Source organism: Bufo bufo, chromosome 1, assembly GCF_905171765.1.
Source record: "Bufo bufo chromosome 1, aBufBuf1.1, whole genome shotgun sequence".
Taxonomy (NCBI): Eukaryota; Metazoa; Chordata; class Amphibia; order Anura; family Bufonidae; genus Bufo; species Bufo bufo.
The window spans coordinates 679848119-679869900 of record NC_053389.1 but is presented as its reverse complement, the minus strand read 5'-3'; the positions used below and the strand labels follow the sequence as shown (position 1 = coordinate 679869900).

Below are 21782 nucleotides of genomic sequence, written 5' to 3'. Positions count from 1 at the left end.
TGGATCCGTAAAAAACATACGGACATCTGAATGCAGCCTTACAGGGGGCTGATAAATGACAGGGGGGTGATCAGGGAGTCTATATGGGGTGATCACCCCCCTGTCATTGATCACCCCCCTATAAGGCTCCATTCAGATGTCCGTATGTGTTTTGCGGATCCGATCCATGTATCCGTGGATCCATAAAAAACATACAGACATCTGAATGCAGCCTTACAGGGGGGTGATCAATGACAGGGGGGTGATCAGGGAGTCTATATGGGGTGATCACCCCCCTATAAGGCTCCATTCAGATGTCCGTATGTGTTTTGCGGATCCGAAAAAAACATACAGACATCTGAATGCAGCCTTACAGGGGGGTGATCAATGACAGGGGGGTGATCAGGGAGTCTATATGGGGTGATCACCCCCCTGTCATTGATCACCCCCCTATAAGGCTCCATTCAGATGTCCGTATGTGTTTTGCGGATCCGAAAAAAACATACAGACATCTGAATGCAGCCTTACAGGGGGGTGATCAATGACAGGGGGGTGATCAGGGAGTCTATATGGGGTGATCACCCCCCTGTCATTGATCACCCCCCTATAAGGCTCCATTCAGAATGCAGGCAAAACCAGAGTGTGGGGGGGGGGCACTAAGGAGTTAAAAATACTTTGTATGGGGTTGTATGGTGAGCAGTGTACCTGTAGGTGACTTTAGCTCTCACACCCCTTATGTTCTCCCCTACAAACTACATAGAAATCCGGCCCCCGGACCCCGCAAAGTGCCCGCACTCTCCCCGCTCTGGGCAGTGGACACAGCGCTGCTCTTTCTGTTTCTCTTTCCACAGTGTAAGGGGCGGGAAGAAGCGGTCACATGACGTCTTGACGTCAGGCCCTCAAAGACGCCCATACATTCTAGGCTTTACTATAGGGGGCAGTTGTGTACATGTCGCTGAGAAGTCGCAGAGATGTCGGAAGTTGCTGGGATTCTAGAAGCGGCGCACTTTGCTGCTATAAAGCATAAAGCACAGAAGAGGAAGGACTTGGAGGAGACGCCCTACATAAATCACCCCATAGGTACACTGCCAGTAACTAGATGCGCTTGTGTATGAAGGCTGTTCTTGCACCTTCCATAGAAACCAGTGACTCTGCACATGTAAAGCTTATGTGAGAGAGGGGAAGAATGCAGGTACTGTTCACACTGCTTGTGTTTGCGGTTGCCTAGCTCAGCATCAAGGGTGACTACTGTGCTGGAATAATGCACAGATGCGCCAAAGGGTAACTTTTATAGTTGCTTTGCTGCATCTGTATGGGATCCCTTAAATGGAGTGGATGGTCAGGTGCAGGTCAGTGACACTTGACTTCACGGCATCAGAAATGGCGGAGAGGAAAGTCTTGAGGCTTTAGGCCTCATACACATGACCATGTTTATTTTGTCATCCGAAAATTGTGAATCCGCAAAATACGGATCTGGTCCTTGTGACTTCAGTCGGTCTGTGGTCCACATTTTGCGGACGTATTGTATCTTTTTGTGGAACGGACATATAGATACGGAAAGCCCAAAAATTTGTGTTCTTTTTGTATCCGTATGGCCGGTTTCAGACAAGCGAGTCCACAGCGTGAGTATGCGGCAGCTCCCGTCCTGACCTCCCAGCACTGACGAGGTCACATAGCGTTATGTTTATTTATGATGCTATGTAACCCTTAGGCCCCTTTCACACGGGTGAGTATTCCGCGCGGATGCGATGCGTGAGGTGAACGCATTGCACCCGCACTGAATACCGACCCATTCATTTCTATGGGGCTGTTCAGATGAGCGGTGATTTTCATGCATCACTTATGCGTTGCGTGAAAATCGCAGCATGCTCTATATTCTGCGTTTTTCACGCAACGCAGGCCCCATAGAAGTGAATGGGGTTGCGTGAAAATCGCAAGCATCCGCAAGCAAGTGCGGATGCGGTGCGATTTTCACGCACGGTTGCTAGGAGACGATCGGGATGGAGACCCGATCATTATTATTTTCCCTTATAACATGGTTATAAGGGAAAATAATAGCATTCTGAATACAGAATGCATAGTAAAATAGCGCTGGAGGGGTTAAATTTTTTTTTTTAATCCACTTGATCGCGGCCCGGCATCTCCTTGTGTCTCCTTTGTTGAATAGGACCTGTGGTGAGCATTCATTACAGTTACAGGACCTTTGATGATGTCACTCCGGTCATCACATGGTACGTCACATGATCTTTTACCATGGTGATGGATCATGTGATGACCGGAGTGACGTCATCAAAGGTCCTGTAACTGTATTTAATGCTCACCACAGGTCCTATTCAACAAAGGAGACAGAAGTAGATGCCGGGCCGCGATCAAGTGGATTAAGGTGAGTTAAATTATTTTTATTTATTTTTTTAACCCCTCCAGCGCTGTTTTACTATGCATTCTGTATTCAGAATGCTATTATTTTCCCTTATAACCATGTTATAAGGGAAAATAATGCAATCTACAGAACACCGATCCCAAGCCCGAACTTCTTTGAAGAAGTTCGGGTTTGGGTACCAAACACGCGCGATTTTTCTCACGCGAGTGCAAAACGCATTACAATGTTTTGCACTCGCGGGCGGAAAAATCACGGGTGTTCCCGCAACGCACCCGCACATTTTCCCGCAACGCCCGTGTGAAACCAGCCTTACAGTTCTGGAATGTATTGGATAACACTGACAGCATTATACAATACATTCCAGAACTGTAAGGCCCCTTTCACAGGAGCGTGACGGATTCGGTCCGGATGCGTTCAGAGTGCGTTTAGTGAAACTCGCACTATTTTGCAAGCAAGTTCAGTCAGTTTTGTCTGCGATTGCGTTCAGTTCTTCCGCGCGGGAGCAATGCGTTTTTCACACGTGTGATAAAAAAACGGAAGGTTTACAAACAGCATCTCCTAGCAACCATCAGTGAAAAAACGCACTGCATCCGCACTTGCTTGCGGATGTAATGTGTTTTTCACTGAAGCCCCGTTCACTTCTATGGGGCCAGGGCTGCGTGAAAAACGCAGAATATAGAACATGCTGCAATTTTCACGCAATGCACAAGTGATGCGTGAAAATCACTGATCACCTGTACAGCCCCATTGAAATGAATGGGTCCGGATTCAGCGCGGGCGCAATGCGTTCACTTCACGCATTGCACCCGCACGGAAACCTCGCTTGTGTGAAAGGGGCCTAAGGGTTACATAGCTTCCAGGGGCGTAGCTAAAGGCTCATGGGCCCTAGTGCAAGAGTTCAGCTCCCTCAGTGCTTTGTGGGCAGGGGCAGAGAAGCACAAACAAAATTGAAACTGCACCCCCCCCATGCCAAATTCTTGACCTAACCCTTTCCCTCCAGCCAGAGGTGTAACTTGCATGCACTTTCTATAATACCAGTGTCTTCTTATGTGGCACAAGGGTCTTTGGGCCCGGTAGCGACTGCTTCCTCTGCACCCCCTATATCTACGCTTCTGATAGCGTCATAAATCATACACACGGCCATGTTTGTTTTGCCATCAGCAAACTGTGAATCCGCAAAATACGGTCCGTGTGACGTTCCCTTTTTTTTTTTGCACAGCTGTTGACTTCAGTCGGTCTGTGGTCCACATTTTGCGGACATATTGTATCTTTTTGTGGAACGGGCATATGGATACGGAAAGCACAAAAATCCGGGTTCTTTCTGCATCCATATGTCTGCTTTGCAAAAAGTAGAACGTGTCCTATACTTGGCCGCAAAATATAGACCAGGAACCCATTAAAGGGTTTCTATCACTTGGTATCACATATTTAGGTGTCAGACACTAGCGATCCGCTAGTGTCTGCTCTACCAAACTATCCTAATATAATTGCTTTTGGGGCAGCCGTTTCGCTAAAAAAAGAACTTTTATTGATATGCTAATGAGCCTCTAGGTGCTATGGGGGCGTCATTAGCACCTAGAGGCTCGGTCTACCTTCACAAACTGCCGCCGCCCAGCGCGTCCCTCCAGCCCGCCCATCTCCTCCGGAATGCGATCCTCCCTGTGAGCGTATGTATTCGGCGCATGCGCAGTGAATGTCTGACCGCTTCCCTGCTCAGACATCTCCACTGCGCCTGCGCCGATGACGTCATAGTGCTCCGAGGAACAGGCGCAGTGGAGATGTCTGTGCAGAAAGCGGTCAGACATTCACTGCGCATGCGCCGAATACATACGCTCACAGGGAGGATCGCATTCCGGAGGAGATGGGCGGGCTGGAGGGACGCGCTGGGCGGTGGCAGTTTATGAAGGTAGACCGAGCCTCTAGGTGCTAATGACGCCCCCATAGCACCTAGAGGCTCATTAGCATATCGATATAAGTTCTTTTTTTAGCGAAACGGCTGCCCCAAAAGCAATTATATTAGGATTCTTTGGTAGAGCAGACACTAGCGGATCGCTAGTGTCTGACAGCTAATTATGTGAAACGAAGTGGTAGAAACCCTTTAAAGTCAGTTGGTTTGCGAAAAATGCTGGTATCTGTATTCTGTGGATCTGCAATTTGTGGAGCCCAAAATACCGTACATATAGTCATGTCCATGAGGCCTTATACTGTCGTCAGCTGTCAGATCTCCCTCCGCTCACACACTGGAGGAGGGGGGGGGGCGCCATACAGTAGCTCTTACTGACCGCTCACACACCAGAAGGACATACCACGGAGCCACTCAAGTTGAATGGGTCCTGTCAGCTGCACGAATGTTACCCGTGTATTGGGGACAGCAATTGCAGTCCCCAATCAATGCACGAAACGGCCGCACTACGGCCATGTTCATGAGGCCTTTTGGTGTGGATTATCCACTGATCAACAGCGGATCAACAACTCCGTGAGCTGGGGAATATTTTCAGTCAGTTTTACTTGAGTCTGCCTTGACATACTTTATGCCACATTTATCAAATGTCTCATGTTTGATAAATTTGTCTTATTCTTAACCCTTTTACTACCGGCGTTTTTTTTGTTTTTTTTTTTGTTTTTTTTTGCGTTTTCATTTTTCTTCCCTATTTTCCTTGAGCCATAATTTTTTTATATTTCCAGTCACATAGCCGTATGAGGACTTATTTTTTGCGGGACAAGTTGTACTTTCTAATGCCACCATCAATTATGGCATTCAATGTAGTGGGAAGCGGTAAAATAATTCCAAATTAGGGATCGACCGATATTATCGGCCGATATTGAGGATTTTGACCGTTATCGGCATCTATTTTGCCGATATACCGATAACGTATTGGGAACACAGAACGCGCTGCTCTCAGCACTCTGTGTTCCCTCCGCAGCACAGGGGAGAAGGAAGCAGTGTCTCCCTCCCCCTGTGCTGCCGCTGCCGCCAGTGAGAGGAAGGAGGACAAGAGGAGGGGAGGGGCTGTGGTCACTGCTCCACCAATGAAGTGAAATCTCTCATTAATTCATATACAGGAGGCGGGAGCTGGCTGCAGAATCACATAGCCGGCTCCAGACCTCTATGAGCGGTAGCTGCGGTCCGCGGTAGTTAACCCCTTAGGTGCCGCAGATCGCAGCTACCGCTCATAGAGGTCGGGAGCCGGCTATGTGATTCTGCAGCCAGCTCCCGCCTCCTGTATATGAATGATTGAAAGACTTATCTTCATTGGTGGCGCAGTCCGCCCCCCCCCCCCCCAAGCCCCCCAGTATTAATCATTGGTGGCGCAGTGCGCCCCCCACCCCCATCCCAATAGTAAAAACATTAGTGGCGCAGTGCGCCCCCCCAAGCCCCCCAGTATTAATCATTGGTGGCGCAGTGCACCCCCCACCCCCATCCCAATAGTAAAAACATTGGTGGCGCAGTGCGCCCCCCCCAAGCTCCCCAGTATTAATCATTGGTGGCGCAGTGCGCCCCCCACCCCCATCCCAATAGTAAAAACATTGGTGGCGCAGTGCGCCCCCCCCCCCCAAGCCCCCAGTATTAATCATTGGTGGCACAGTGCGCCCCCCACCCCCATCCCAATCCCAATCGTAAAAACATTGGTGGTGCAGTGCGCCCCCCCACCCAGTATTAATCATTGGTGGCAGTGGCCACAGGATCCCCTCTCCCCTGTTCCTCCGATCGGAGCCCCAGCTATGTAATCCTGGGGCTCCGATCGGTTACCATGGCAGCCAGGACGCTATTGAAGCCCTGGCTGCCATGTTCAGCTCCATGCTGCTGTGTGCACAAAGCAGCAGGGACAGTGTGAGCTCCTATTCACCCTAATAGAGCTCTATCAGGGTGAATGGGACAAGGGTTCTAGTCCCTAAGGGGGCTAAAAGTTAGTAAAAAAAAACCACAAAAATATTAAGTATAAATGAAAAATATTTACAAAAAAATAAAAAATACACGTTAACAATAAACATATTAATTTTCAGCAGATTTATGTAGGAAATTTTTTTTTTTCTCAAAAATAAAAATACCCAGAATATCGGTATAAATTATCGGCTATCGGCCTGAAAGTTCACAAATTATCGGTATCGGCCCTAAAAAATCAATATCGGTCGATCCCTATTCCAAATGGGGTGCAATTGGAAAGAAAACACAATTCCTCCATCGTTTTACGGGTTTTGTTCCCACAGTGTTTTGTTTGTGGCAAAACTGACCCATGTCCTTCATTCTCTGGGTCAGTACAACGATACCCCATGTGTATATTTTTTTTATTTTTTTTTTGTGGGACAATCTGTAGTTTTTATTGATACCATTTTGGAGTGTGTGTGACTTTTTGATCACATTTTATAAAAAAAAATTAGTTAAGAGAAGCAATAAAAAAAAATGGCAATTTGGCCATTTTGACCCTTTTTTCCATTACGCCATTCGCTGTACTGGAAAAATATTCTGATATTTTAATAGTATGGGCGGTTTCAGTCGCGGTGATACACATGATGTTTATATTTTTTGTTATTTAGGTATTTGTTTTTTATTATACAGAAAGGGGGCTGATTTAAACTTTTATATATATTTTTTAATTTAGATGTTTTTAAGTTTTTATTTTTTGTAATTATTTTGAAGCTCATACATAAGCCTATAAAATCATTATTTTTTTTTTCCATTTTGAACAATCCTATATTTTTAAAATTAGTCTATTGCTCATTTCTTATGTTGGCATGAATGCTCTGGGTCTCGTCAGTGAGACTCGGAACATTTAAAGCAATTACCAACATCCCCATTGGGGATGGCAGTAGGATGCCCAGAAGCATTTTGAAGCCTTTAAATACCGCAATCGCCATTATTTTTAAACCGAGACCTGCTGGCCATGACACCTGCTGCACGTGCAAGCACCATGTTTGCCTATCTCTCCAGCACTGTACATGTACGGCACTGGTAGCAAAAGGGTTAAACCTAACACTTTTGCCTAGAAAAGCGACTCCAGTTTTCCTCCTCTACCCTCCTGGAGTGAGATTGCGACTTTTTTAGCGACTTTAAAAAAAAGTATCAATGTTAAATCCGGAGTCAAACTCCTTAACATAGTTAACCACGCCCATTTTTCCACCCACATTATAAAACTGGAGTGAGTGGTGTAAAATAAAAATGCAAACAGTTGCAATTTTATATATATATTTTTTTTTAGACTGGACTAAGTGGGGGAGATCTATCAAACTGGTGTAAAGAAAAACGGGTTTATTTGCCCAAAGCAACCAATCAGATTCCACTTTTCATTTTTCACAGCTCCTTTGGAAAATGGTTGAAAGCTGGAATCTGATTGGTGGCTATGGGCAAATAAGCTAGTTTTCCTTTACACCAGACGGTATAGTCTTCTCCTCCTGTTACAGTGTAATCTGTAATATATTTCATGATGACAGGTCCGCTTTAAATCTTGTACAGGTTACCGTATGTAGGATGTAGCGGTACATCAGATGTAAGTGGAGGGAGTAGAGTTTAGGAAATGATGATTATTCAGCATTTGTGTTGCTTTGTGTTGTAGGTGTTGCTAGGATATTATCTCACGAGGCTGGAATCAGCGATATAACTGTCCTGCAGGTAAAGATGTGCGCAAAATATACATTTTACTGTCGTTTTTTAATTCCCGAATTCTGTCTTTTTTTACATCCGGACCTTTATGTAAAACATGCCTTAGTACATTTAAAAAATCAGCCCAATTACACCAGGCAAACTGCCCGGTAAGGTTGTTCCTGCGGATTAAAATGATACCTGTCTTGTGAAAATTGGTTGCAGCGTTTCAAAGAAATAGACTTATGCCTCATTCACACGTCAGTGTTCGGTCAGTGATTTCCATCAGTGATTTTGAACCAAAACCAGGTGCGGCTCTAAACACGGAACAGGAGCAGAATTTTCCCTTATACCTTATGTGTGTGGAGGCGAAACACTGACCTGTGAATAAGGCTTTATTCTTTATGCCCTCTATAATTGAGGCTTCATTACTCCGAGGGGCGTGGCCAGCACTGGCAAGCTGAGGTGCACTGAGGAGCTACGCCCCACCCCTCAGTGCACTGAAGTCCGAATTTGCATAAAGAATACTTTTTATTTAATTTTTTTCCCCTCAGGAACCACGCAATCTATTTTCACAAGTCAGGGCTATATTACACCAATAGAATATCTGACCAATATCTGTCCAATCAGACCAATAATTGGTGTGTATAACAAAATATCTATGTGTGTAATAGGTCACCTGATCTATGTTGGTGTAATACAGCCCTTAGCGTTTATTCACACGTCCGCAAAATGGGTCCGCATCCGTTCCGCAATTTTGCAGAACGGGTGTGGACCCATTCATTTTCAATGTGGCCGGAATGTGCTATCCTCATTTGCGGATCTGCACTTCTGTTCCGCAAAAAAATAGAACATGTCCTATTCTTGTCCGCAATTGCGGACAAAAAAAGGCATTTTCGATGAGAGTGCCGGCGATGTGCGGTCCGCAAAATGTGGAACGCACATTGCCGGGGTCTGTGTTTTGCAGATCACATACGGACGTGTGAATGGACCCTTAGTTGTTATTTTAATTAGCAGGGCCAACCCTAACAGGCAGTGTGAAATGTTTTATAGGGTTGATGCTGCTGATAGGCTCTGTTTAAAGGAGCATTCCCATCTTGTAAAGTGAAGGCATATCTACATAACGGGACCAGTTTCATGATTGGTGGGGTCTGACCTCCACTACCCGCCATGATCCTGCGTAGAGGCTGCAGCACTGGTTTAGCGCTGTCTGCTGTGCAGGACCCTGCATCTAGGTTACATTCAAGTGATTGTGGAAGTAGAATTGGACTGGTGTACAGTGAATGTGCATCAGGTAGTTTATTATTTTTCAGTTTGGGACATTTGAAGGCTATTTGTAAGGGTCCATGCAGACGATCGTATTTGTGGGCTGAGTCTGATCCGCATTTTTTTGGTCCTTTCATTTCTGTGGGCGCCGCAAAAAATATGGACCTTTTTAGCGGAGGCAATTAACAGGAAGTGATGTGGGCCATACCTAACAAGCCCAATACTCGTCTCACTCATTTGTCTTCAGGCAGCTCTTCTACATGATACAGTTGAAGATACAGACACAACGCTCCTGGAAATCGAGCAGACGTTTGGGCCAGAGGTCAGGAGAATAGTAGAAGAGGTGACGGATGACAAGACACTGCCAAGGATGGCGAGAAAGCGGCTGCAGATAGAGCATGCCCCACACTGCAGCCAGCAATCTAAGCTGGTGAAACTGGCAGACAAGTTGTACAATCTGCGGGACCTGAACCGCAGCACTCCAAAGGGTAGGTAGCCGGGGACACTACACTGCGCCAGTGACATGGCGTATCGCCAATTGTCTGTCTCCACGAAGACTCGCCTTTTTTTTTTTCTATGTTGCAATGTGGCAATTATCTGGAGAATGTGAGTGGCACCCACTGCCTCTAAGGCACGTGTAATGGCACCCTGAAAGACGACTTACCGTCTATATCTTTCCTATATCATTGAATGGGAAAAATCGGCAGCAGAATACAGGCCGGGGGTGGACATGGACACCTTCCTCAGCATCCAGATGAGATTTACAAATCTAATCCACATGCTGGGGAATTTTTCTGTCTGGAAATTGACCTGTGGTGCAAATTTTTAATCCACAGTATGCACATTTCTGTTGTGCGTTGGTTGCAAGTAAGTTGTTTATTTTCCCCATTAACTTCAATTGGAAAATGAAAATATGTAATAGAATGTATTGGTGCCGATAATCCGATTTAAAGGGGTTGGCTGCTTTCTGTTTTATAGTTGACCAATGTGTTTGTAAGATGACTGTATGACATTTACTACTATAGCCTTTGTTGAAATTCTGTGCCTTTTTTCTATATTTCATAAGGTGTGTCCTCAATTGTTTGCAAAGTCTTGTGCTGTCCACACAGAGGTCTTGTCCATAAAATGGCCGCTGATGGAGGGTCATGTGACCAGGAAATCACTTTTTCTTCATTCAAATACACTGCACCTGCCATATGTACTTGCACTATTGTGGATTTAGTGCAGGCGCGGTGTGTTTGTATGGAAGAGGCTGTGTCTGGTCACATGAGCAGCCATCTTATGGACAGGATCTGTATGGGGGCAGCACAGACAAAAGGGGACGTGGCTTATGAAACAACACAGAATATCAAGAAAGGCTATATTACGAAGTGCTGTACAGTCATCTTACCTACACAGTTAAGTAACCTCTTTAAATGAAAAAAATAAAAAATAAATATAATCACCTTGGGCAGGGTTCACATCAGGTTTTTGTCATACGTTTAACATACACAAAAAAAAAAACAACACGCATTTTTCAACCTATATGACGCACCTAGGTTTTAGAGGAGGACAATAAGACATTTTTTTTTCATTAGCCCTCAGGTCAGACCACCAATCGGACCCCCAATGTTAATCAGACCTGAGATAACAGCCCCAACAAGACCAGCAGTCTCTTATCAGCCCCCTTTGCATCATATTAGCCCCCAGCAGTCCCCATTGCCTCTCATGTTAGCCCCCATTGCCTCAGATCAGCCCCATATTGCCTCGTTTTATAAAATAAAAAAAAACAACTTACCTCTCTTGCTCTAGACGCTGCTGCTCCAGTGCTCTTTTTTCCTCCTCCTCCGTCGACTATGCTGTGATCTGACGTGCACAGCGTGAGGCCACAGAGCGCCCTCGCGCTGTGCGCAGGCACAGCACAGCTGATAGCCGAGGAAGTGGCGAGTACAGAGCCTTCACCTCTTCCTGTTCCTCCGGTACTAATGATCGCTTCCATAATGGAAGCGCTCATTAGTTTCCGCCCCCATAAGATGCAGGGGCATTTTCCCCCCACTTTTGGGGGGAAGGGGGGAGAAAATGCGTCTTATGGGGTAAAAAATTCAGTATATTAACGGATGCCTCAGACAGATGCCATCCGTCACTATAGAGTTCCATTTGTAAAAACAAAACAAAAACCTTAACAAATAAAGTCCAGCCAATGTAACTCTATGGTGACGGATGCCACAGTATGGCATCTGTTAACATATACGTTTTTTTGTGTACTGAAACGCGATTTGAACCCAGCCTTACTGACACTCCCATGCTGACGTTTTCCTGGTCACCCACTGGTCTCTGGTTTACTGGACTCCATTGGTAATGTGGCTTGTCAGCGGTAGCGTGTATCTGCACTACTGGAGTCAGGCTAGCAGAGTTCATATGGGGACCATGGAAGCATCGGCGCGGCAGGGGTTGTGGTGAGATGCACATGTTTTACGCTGGGTTCACACCTGAGCGTTCTGAAAGGAGCGCTCTGTATGCGCGATTGTACGGGCGTTTACAATCGCGCATACAGAGACAAGCAAACACACATTGTCGCGCGTTCCCTAAAGTCTATGTACGGGAACGCGCGACAAACGCCCGAAAAAACGCTCATGTACTTGTTTGAGCGTCGGGCGTTTTACAGCGCGATCGTACGCGCTGTAAAACGCCCAGGTGAGAACCATTCCCATAGGGAAGCATTGGTTTCTCCTTGCTGAGCGTTTTACAGCGCGTAGGAACGCGCTGTAAAACGCTCAGGTGTGAACTGAGGGTTAGAGTGGATTTGTCTCATGGGTTAGTCTGATTTGCAGTGGCATTATCTACAGCAAATGTGTCCCATGTGTACTCGGGACAGGAATAGGTATTTTATCAATGGGGCCCGTGAAAAGTGCGGGATGCACACTGACCGCATCTGTATTTTGCAAATCTGCAATTTGCGGACCGCAAAACTGATAAGTCGTGTCAAATTTTCTTTAAAATCATGACTGATCATAGCCTTGGGGGGGAAATGTGGCTGGTATTTCTCTAAGGTTGCATACACACGACCAGATATATTTTGCAATCCGCAAAAATAGGGACGACGTCTGTGTTGCATCCGTGTTTTTTTTTTTTTTGCAGATCCATTGTAATAATGCCTATTCTTGTCCGCTAATCAGAGAAGAATAGGACATGTTCTAACTTTTTGCAGATGAGTGATAACTACCAAATTGGTGGAGGTCCTACCACTGGGACCCCACTGATCACGAGAATGTGGGCCCCCATACTCTGTAGAGCCCTCCTGAAATGGCCAGAGCGGCTGGTTGGAAAAGCGTGTGTTTTTCTGACCAGCCTGTCTGTCCAGTTCAGGGGGGCTCCACAGGGTACAGGGCCCCCGTTTTTGTGATCGGTGGGGGTCCCAGCAGTAGCACTGATCTGATAATTATCCCTCATCCTGTGGATACGGGATAACTTGTTATAACCGGAATACCCCTTTAATCGAGCTCCCCAGGGCTGCAAGGTAACAGTGCCTTTTTTGTAATGTAATAAAATGTCTTTTTTTTGTAGCCTTAAGCCTACATTTTTCCCTTCCCCCACGACAGCACCACAGAGAGAGAGAGAGAGAGAGAGAGGATCAGCCCCCAGGGACAGGAAACCCGCAGAATAAAAAGGTGGAGCCTCTCTCCCACCTCAGTGGTTTCCTGTCCCTGGAGTGGGAGACCTGCAGTTTGTTTTTCAGGTCACTACCGCTAGTCTGGAAGTCCCAGATATGTTCTAGAGGGCTTGTTGGTAACATACGTGCTGGGGTCTATCGCCAGTGATGGCCGTATTGTTCGCCCGCGAACATATGCGGGCTGCCATCTTTTTTCACAAGTCCAGCGAGGCACAGGTAAGCCCTTACCTGAAGGCCCCCGGTGGCTGTTCTCGGAACTGCCTGCTCCCTCTGACCGCACTTGTTTTCAGACCGGCTCGCGCACAGGCACAGGTAAGGGCTTACCTGTGCCTCGCCGGACTTGTAAAAAAAGATGGCAGCCCGCATATGTTCGCGGGCGAACAATGCGAACTGGCCATCACTGTCTATCGCCCAGAGGTTGGGCTGGTAGGGCCCTAGGAACCGGTGGTTGTCCGGGGCTTCCACGTGGCTCTTGTGGCAGGTGCGTGTTCTCCTCCAGGGGAGAGAGGCCACGCGATTCCAGAGTTGAAGAAGAAGCAGCCCCAGGAGGGGGTGTTGCATTCCACCGTACGCTGCCGGATTCATGAGGAGAACATGTCTTCAAGGTCTGGTTTCCTGTCCTCCAGACAGAGGAGCCTGGAGCATGCAGCCTCCAGGGCTGTAAAACAAGGAACACCTTATGATGAATTAAATATGGGCTTGACCATATTGTTTCAATGGCCTACAGGACATATGGCGTACCAACAAAGCCCCATATGGCTCTTGGTTGGGAGTAAGAAGATGGGCTGGAACATTTAGTCCGGATGGCATACAGGAGGTATGGCGCACCAGCAAAACCCTATAAATACTTGCCGCCCATCTAGAACTTCCCAGGGAGGCCCTGGAGGGTGTGCGGTAGTTCCGGCGGTGGGGACTCTAGGGGGCCTGAAGGGTCCAGGGGGCTCTTTGGACCTCTTGCGGTAGATCCGTGAGCTCCTCCAGGGGATGGATGCCACGGTAGAGCTCCATAATAGATGCCAGATTGCGACGAAATTTTGAGCTTTTGACGCCTAAAGTTCTTCTGGTAATGTAACACAGGGCCTCCAGTGGATCTTGGATCAAAGTATCTGTCTCGCAATATATTCTGCACCAAAGGTATCAGTGTTCAAAACGGAAGATGATTGCTGATCATTCTTTGTCAAGATAAGTACTTCTCTAAGATGTTTAGTTGAATCTGTTATGATTATTTTGATGAGAAACCCATATGAGATTTCTTTTCTAAGATAATGCTGGGTCTTAAGTATAGTGTCTAGACTCTAGTATTAAAATTTCCTAAGTTTGTTTATTGATCCGACTTTTTTATTTTTATTTTTTTTAATTTTTTTAGTTCGGACCTCTTGTTAGCCTTTGGGTTCCCTATGGTTCCATCTGGGTATTCTTAGCTTAGATTACCTTTCAAGCACTTTTGATAAGCCCATGGATCAGAATCACTTTATTAATGAAGCAGGCGGACTAGGCATGTGAGTGACGTTACGCGGCTGGCCGGCCGGCCTGCCTGCTATGGTAGTTTGATAGGGAGTACTACAGAGGATTGCGCTACTTTAACAAAGCTTCCATGACTACCCTTTATATATAAAGACTGCTGTGAGTGGGGCCCGGTGTAATAGAGTACAGTGACTGCAGCGGGCCCCGCCACAATTCCAACACCAGTTGCCGGCCTCCAGCCCCTCCTCCCTCCCCACTGAGGCATCGCAGGCCTCGCTGTGCAGCATAGCGGCCGGCGATGTATCAGTGTCAGCAGAGTAAAAATGGCAGCATTCGCTTTATAAGATGCACTGCCATTTTCTCCCCACTTTGGGGGGGGGGGGCGTCTTATAAAGCGAAAAATACAGAAAGTCCTCTGCGCTTTTTGTTCTCTTTCTGGCATAAATCAAAGTAAGGTGGCCTCAAAGAGTTCACTAGCCAAATGGATTAGGACAGTTATTTCTCTGGTTTACACCTCTTCTGGAAGTTCTCCTGAGAGCACATTCTACTCGCACAATCTCTACCTCTTGGGCTGAAAGGGCTAATGTTTCTATTGAGCAAATCTGGAAGGGCTGCCACGTGACTTCTCCTTATACCTTTTACCGTCTCTATCGGCTCCAACAAAATTCTGCCACTGATCTTCTGTTCGTAAGAAAGTTCTGCCAGTGGTGGCCCCCCCCCGTAAGGAAGGGGTATTCTTCTCTGTAATCTCTCTCTGTGGTGCTGTCGTGGGGGAAGGGAAAAATAACGATTACTCTGACCGGTAATCTGATTTTCTAGACCCCACGACAGCACCCTTCCTTATTCCCTCCCTGGTATTTCATGGTTCTCGGTTTAAGTTGTGCAAGGTGTCGCAAGGAAAAAAAAAAAGTACAAATAATTAGATGAACTAACCTGGGTCAGAGTCACTATCGCGCTCTGTAAACCCCTGAGGTTGGAGAGGGGCTCCACCTTTTTATTCTGCAGGTTTCCTGTCCCTGGGGCCGGATCCTCTCTCTCTCTGTGATGCTGTCGTGGGGTCTGGAAAATCCGATTACCGGTAAGTGTAACACCACGCAACCAAAAAATCAACACTTAAACAACACAATGTAACTCCAAGTCAATCACACTTCTGTGAAATCAAACTGTCCACTTAGGAAGCAACACTGAGTGACAATCAATTTCACATGCTGTTGTGCAAATGGGATAGACAACAGGTGGAAATTATAGGTAATTAGCAAGACACCCCCAATAAAGGAGTGGTTCTGCAGGTGGTGACCACAGACCAGTTTTCAGTTCCTATGCTTCCTGGCTAATGTTTTGGTCACTTTTGAATGCTGGCGGTGCTTTCACTCTAGTGGTAGCATGAGACGGAGTCTACAACCCACACAAGTGGCTCAGGTAGTGCAGCTTATCCAGGATGGCACATCAATGCGAGCTGTGGCAAGAAGGTTTGCTGTGTCTGTCAGCGTAGTGTCCAGAGCATGGAGGCGCTACCAGGAGACAGGCCAGTACATCAGGAGACGCGGAGGAGGCCGTAGGAGGGCAACAACACAGCAGCAGGACCACTACCTCCGCCTTTGTGCAAGGAGGAACAGGAGGAGCACTGCCAAAGCCCTGCAAAATGACCTCCAGCAGGCCACAAATGTGCATGTGTCTGCTCAAACGGTCAGAAACAGACTCCATGAGGGTGATATGAGGGCCCGACGTCCACAGGTGGGGGTTGTGCTTACAGCCCAAAACCGTGCAGGACGTTTGGCATTTGCCAGAGAACACCAAGACTGGCAAATTCGCCACTGGCACCCTGTGCTCTTCACAGATGAAAGCAGGTTCATACTGAACACATGTGACAGACGTGACAGAGTCTGGAGACGCCGTGGAGAACGTTCTGCTGCCTGCAACATCCTCCAGCATGACCGGTTTGGCATTGGGTCAGTAATGGTGTGGGGTGGCATTTCTTTTGAGGGCCGCACAGCCTTCCATGTGCTCGCCAGAGGTAGCCTGACTGCCATTAGGTACCGAGATGAGATCCTCAGACCCCTTGTGAGACCATATGCTGGTGCGGTTGGCCCTGGATTCCTCCTAATGCAAGACAATGCTAGACCTCATGTGGCTGGAGTGTGTCAGCAGTTCCTGCAAGACGAAGGCATTGATGCTATGGACTGGCCCGCCCGTTCCCCAGACCTGAATCCAATTGAGCACATCTGGGACATCATGTCTCGCTCTATCCACCAACGTCACGTTGCACCACAGACTGTCCAGTAGTTGGCAGATGCTTTAGTCCAGGTCTGGGAGGAGATCCCTCAGGAGACCGTCCGCCACCTCATCAGGAGCATGCACAGGCGTTGTAGGGAGGTCATACAGGCACGTGGAGGCCACACACACTACTGAGACTCATTTTGACTTGTTTTAAGGACATTACATCAAAGTTGGATCAGCCTGTAGTGTGTTTTTCCACTTTAATTTTGAGTGTGACCCCAAATCCAGACCTCCATGGGTTAAAAAATTTGATTTCCATTTTTTTATTTTTTTGTGATTTTGTTGTCAGCACATTCAACTATGTAAAGAACAAAGTATTTAAGAAGAATATTTAATTAATTCAGATCTAGGATGTGTTATTTTTGTGTTCCCTTTATTTTTTTGAGCAGTGTAGTAACACGTCACGAAATTTTGCTATGCATAAGTATGCCTAAATGAATTAAGCACTTGGAAAGCATTGAATAATTCTGAACAGAACAAGTTTTACTCCAACAATTTCCTGATCTACATCAAAGATTGCGTAGTAAACAGTGTATGAAAATGTAATGGAATAACAAAATTTTAAAATGTCTTGTCTTGTTTTTCAGTTTAAAGGTCTTACTTGAGCAAGGCCCAGTACTGTTAAAAGTGCTTCAGGCATCTGCTTTTGCGTTTGTGAACGGTCATATTTTCCCGTTGCAAAAACCAGCAGTAGTCCCCCATCATGTTGGGATTCCAGCGGCCTTGATACCTGTTCTCCATTGTAGAAATATCTTTATGGAACCGCTGTTCATGTTCATCACTTACGTGTCCCAAATTGGGTGGGGAAAAGTCAAGATGGGAATGTAAGAAATGCACTTTCAATGACATTCGGCAGCCAAGTTGTTCATATGCTGTAAGCATGTTGTCTACTAATTCAGCATAGTTTGCCACTCGTCTGTTCCCAAGTTCTGCACTACTAGCACAAATGCATCCCAAGCTGCAAGACGCACTCGCTTTGTCAGATTCTTGCGCTGATCATAAGTAGTGTATTCGCCACATATGTAGCAGAAATTGTCCGGATCGTTAACACATTTGCGTTTATCCATCTTCAGTTTCAAAACTGATAGCACTATAACAGATCACTTTATCAAAATCTGTCCAGCTTGCCTTATATACTTAATGCTGACATCAGCCTGAGTGCATCCGGACAGGTCTGGATTAGGGTTGTTTCGATACCAAAATGTTGATTCGGTTTCGATACCATAAAAAAGTAATGCGATACTCGATACCACGCGAGAAAAATAAAACACCAAAAAAAGCTGCGTGCATTCCGTATTTTATGGAACGTCCGGCCCATAATAGAACAGTCCGATCCTATTTTTTGGGGGGACAAGGTGACAAAAAAAAATGGCGAATCGCGCAGTTTTTTAATTTTTTAAAATATTTTAATAGTTTGGACTTTTCAGACGTGGCGATATGTTTATTTATTTTTTTGTTTATATATTTTAGATGTAAAATTGGGAAAGGGGGTGATTTATATTTGGGCTACTTTCACACTAGCGGCAGGACGGATCCGAGAGGCTGTTCACCCTGTCAGATCCGTCCTGCTGCTATTTCGCCGGACCGCCGCTCCGTCCCCATTGACTATAATAGGGGCGGAGCTCCGGCACAGCACGTCGAAAGGCCGCCGGACTAAAAGTACTGCATGTCCGACTTTTTGGTCCGGCGGCCTCTCACCGCGAACTGCCGTGCTGCGCCGGAGCTCCGCCCCCGTCCCCATTATAGTCAATGGGGACGGAGCGGCAGCAGGACGGATCCGACAGGGTGAACAGCCTGTCGGATCCGTCCTGCCGCTAGTGTGAAAGTACCCTAAATATGTTTATTTTATTTTTTATTTCCCCCCTTAGGGGCTAGAACCTGGGATCTTTTAATCCCTTGTTCTAGTCACCCTAATAGAGCTCTATCAGGATGAATAGGATTTCACACTCTCCCTGCTGCCCTGTGCATGGTACACACAGCAGCAGGGAGCCGACTATGGCAGCCAGGGCTTCAGTAGCGTCCTGACTGCCATTGTAACCGATCAGAGCCTCAGGATTACACTGCTGGCGTTCCGATCGGAACTGCCACCAATGAGGAGGAAGGGAGGGTACCCTGTGGCCACCAATGATTTTAATACTGGGGGGCGCACTGCGCCACCAATGATTTTATTACTGGGGAGGAGGGGGGGAGGGCGCACTGCGCCACTAATGATAATATAATTAACATTTAATACAGGAGGCGGGTGCGGCACCTGAGGGGTTAACTGCCGCTAATCGCAGCTCCTGGATTTGTATTAAACATTTACTTTCATTGTTGGCGCAGTGCGCCCGCCCCTCTCTCCTCATTGGTGGCAGCAGCGGCACAGGAGGAATGGAGAGACTGCTTCCTTCTCCCCTGTGCTGCTGAGGAGAACACGGAGTGCGCTGAGAGCAGCATGCTGCATGTTCTCTGATACTAGACTGCGCAATAGCGAAGCCTTGTATCGAAAATAGGCAAATCCTGGTATCGAGATCGATTGGGTATCGAAGATTCGATACCTGAAACAACCCTAGTCTGGACATGTCCATTGGAATAGCTCCAATATAATGCATTAATATTACAACTGTATAGGCCTTGCATGTATAACTTAAAATCTAGACGTATCAGGCAAATTCCGAGTTCATATTTGGAATCAGCGCGCTCATTTTAGTATAAATCACATGTTTTTCTTTCAGTAGCAAAATCATTGTTGCGCGGTGTAATCATCATTTTCTTTTATAGGCTGGTCAGAAAAACGGGTACAAGAATATTTCCAGTGGGCATTTCAGGTTGTGAATGGTCTACGAGGCACAAATGTGGTGATGGAGAAACATCTGGACCAGTTGTTCAAAGAGCGGGGAGTTTCAGCTTGAATCCGCTATATGAGAGTGCACATGTCCCCAAGAGAGTGCCACTTGCCACCTCTTATCAGTGGAAACCTATGTAATGATTTGTAGATCTTTTAGTCCATTAAATACTAGTGTAATCAGAGAGGATGTGAAATAGGCGGTGGGTGCTGTGTAACATCTTAGTGACCACCCATATGTCTTTTCAAAATAAACAATCCGTCATTCAGCTGTATTGATGGAAAAATAAAAAAAGTTATAGCTCTTGGAATGTGACAATGAAAAAAAATTGCTTCGTCTCTAAGGCCCAAAACAGGCTGGTCACTAAGGGGTTAAAGTTCTTTTGCTTTCAGGATTTGTTCTCATTAGTTGTGGTGTTTTTTCTTTTTTACCACAATTTTGTGAAAATTGACAGCAGCCTGTGAACACACCCTAAGATTAAAGCTTTAATAACCTGATTGGGGGCAAAGATGGATTTATAACCACTATGTGTTTAATACTTTGTGCATGTTTGAAATCAACTATTACTTTTTTATGTTAACTCAAGGGATTTTAAAGTGAGCCAGAAGCTAAAATGATATGTAAGGCACTACCTGCAGGGGATGATGTCTATTTCTTCTCCATTAGGGCAGAGACTGAACGGTGACTCCAACCTAGATACAGTGCTGATAGAGTCTGCGGTAGCCTGAGCCACACCCCCTGCCCCATCATTGGTTCAGGCTCCCTCCGCCTCCTCCGCTCCTGTGTATAAGCCAGATCTATCAAGCCAGTTCACGGAGAACTGATTTACATTAAATAATGAGGGCAGACTCATTATAGTAGACAGATTAATGAACCGCTATTGAGTAAAAAGACGGTTATCTGGTAAGGCTAATCTCACACTAGCCCTTACCATCTCCGGCAGGGAGCAGCGTCAAAGAGGTGTCTGCGGGATGCTACCTGACGGCCCCATTCACTCTATTGAGGACCGGCGGAGATCTGGCCATAACCCGGCAAACCTGCAGAGAATCGACTGGATGAAAAAAAAAAAACACTGCATGCTTTTGATTTTACCGTGTCTCTGCCGGTCCCCAATATAGTGCATGTAGCTTCCGGCAATTCCAGAATGCAGAGATCCTTGCCGGAACAGCCTGCCGGATCTCAAAACGGCGGTGTGAAACGAGCCTAATCAGTGCCTTCTCAAACAGCTGATCTTTGGGGGTCGGATCTTCACTGATGGTGCATTGCAAAAAGTGAATGCGCAGTGAGGGTGCCTTCACATGCTGCCCAATTTTCCGCGACTAAAACCTCATTCACACAAAATCATAAAAATCTGTTCCATTCACCTGAACGGGGCTTGCAGAAATCCACGTGCTTGCCGCCGCATTCAAATGCATGGAACTGATTTTCAGTCGCGGAAAATTCATTGATAAAATCCACAGCGTGTGAAGGCATCCTAAAAATCTGCAGAAACAATGGCGGTATTATGCTGTGTTTTTTCTGTGTGTAATTAATCGCTGGAAGCCTTAATGTGCATTATAATAAAACCAACGCTAACATACCTTTTTACTTTCTCTGAGCCAGTGGATTGCCTGTGGTTACATGACTGGATACAAATGAATGTGACACTGAAATATAACGCTGATTGTCATTTAATGACCATACAGTATGTAAGTGAACTAATAAAATGTGCGGATCAATAATTGGATTTGCATGTGATCTTGCTTTCATGAGTTGTGTGGATACCATAAGTGTATGTATGTATGTTCTCTCATACACTCCGTGTACAGTCTGCGCTACAACCAGTTTAAACATGAGTAAAGCCCATCATCCATATAACATGTCTGACGTGACTCTCCATGACTCGCGCTTTGGCCGGATTCACACAGGCATCTGTCAGACGAGCGTGTTCTGTGCGGCAAACGCACCCCGTGTGGGAGCAGGATTTCCCTTTATGGACACTGATCATTTCATAGGATCGTACAGCATTATAATGATTTATAATGCTGTGTGTCTCGGCATCACCTTACTTCTACAGAATTAGGCCAGACACACACGAGCGAGATGTCAGTGTGAGGTCCCGTTCTGGCCTTGCTACTCTGACGGGATCACACAGCATTGGGGCTCATGCACACAAACGTATTTTCTTTCCATGTACATTCTGTTTGTTTTTTGTTTTTTTTGGCGGACCATATGCGGAACCATTCATTTTAATGGGTCCCCCGAAAAAACCAAAAAACAGAAGTTACTCAGTGTGCATTCCGTTTCCGTAAGTCCATTCCGCCCAAAAAAAAAATAGAACATGACTTATTATTGTCCTCATTACGGACAAGGATAGGACTGTTC

At 46.3% G+C, this 21782-nt stretch overlaps 1 protein-coding gene across 1 annotated transcript; it reads left to right on the top strand.

Moving 5' to 3' along the window:
* Positions 1 to 893: 893 nt before the first annotated feature.
* On the top strand, positions 894 to 20845 carry HDDC3 (HD domain containing 3). The gene is made up of 4 exons (XM_040414125.1): positions 894 to 1059; positions 7912 to 7967; positions 9451 to 9691; positions 19354 to 20845. The coding sequence occupies exons 1-4, from the start codon at positions 951 to 953 to the stop codon at positions 19482 to 19484; spliced, it is 537 nt and encodes a 178-aa protein (XP_040270059.1). The 5' UTR covers positions 894 to 950; the 3' UTR covers positions 19485 to 20845.
* Positions 20846 to 21782: the final 937 nt, after the last annotated feature.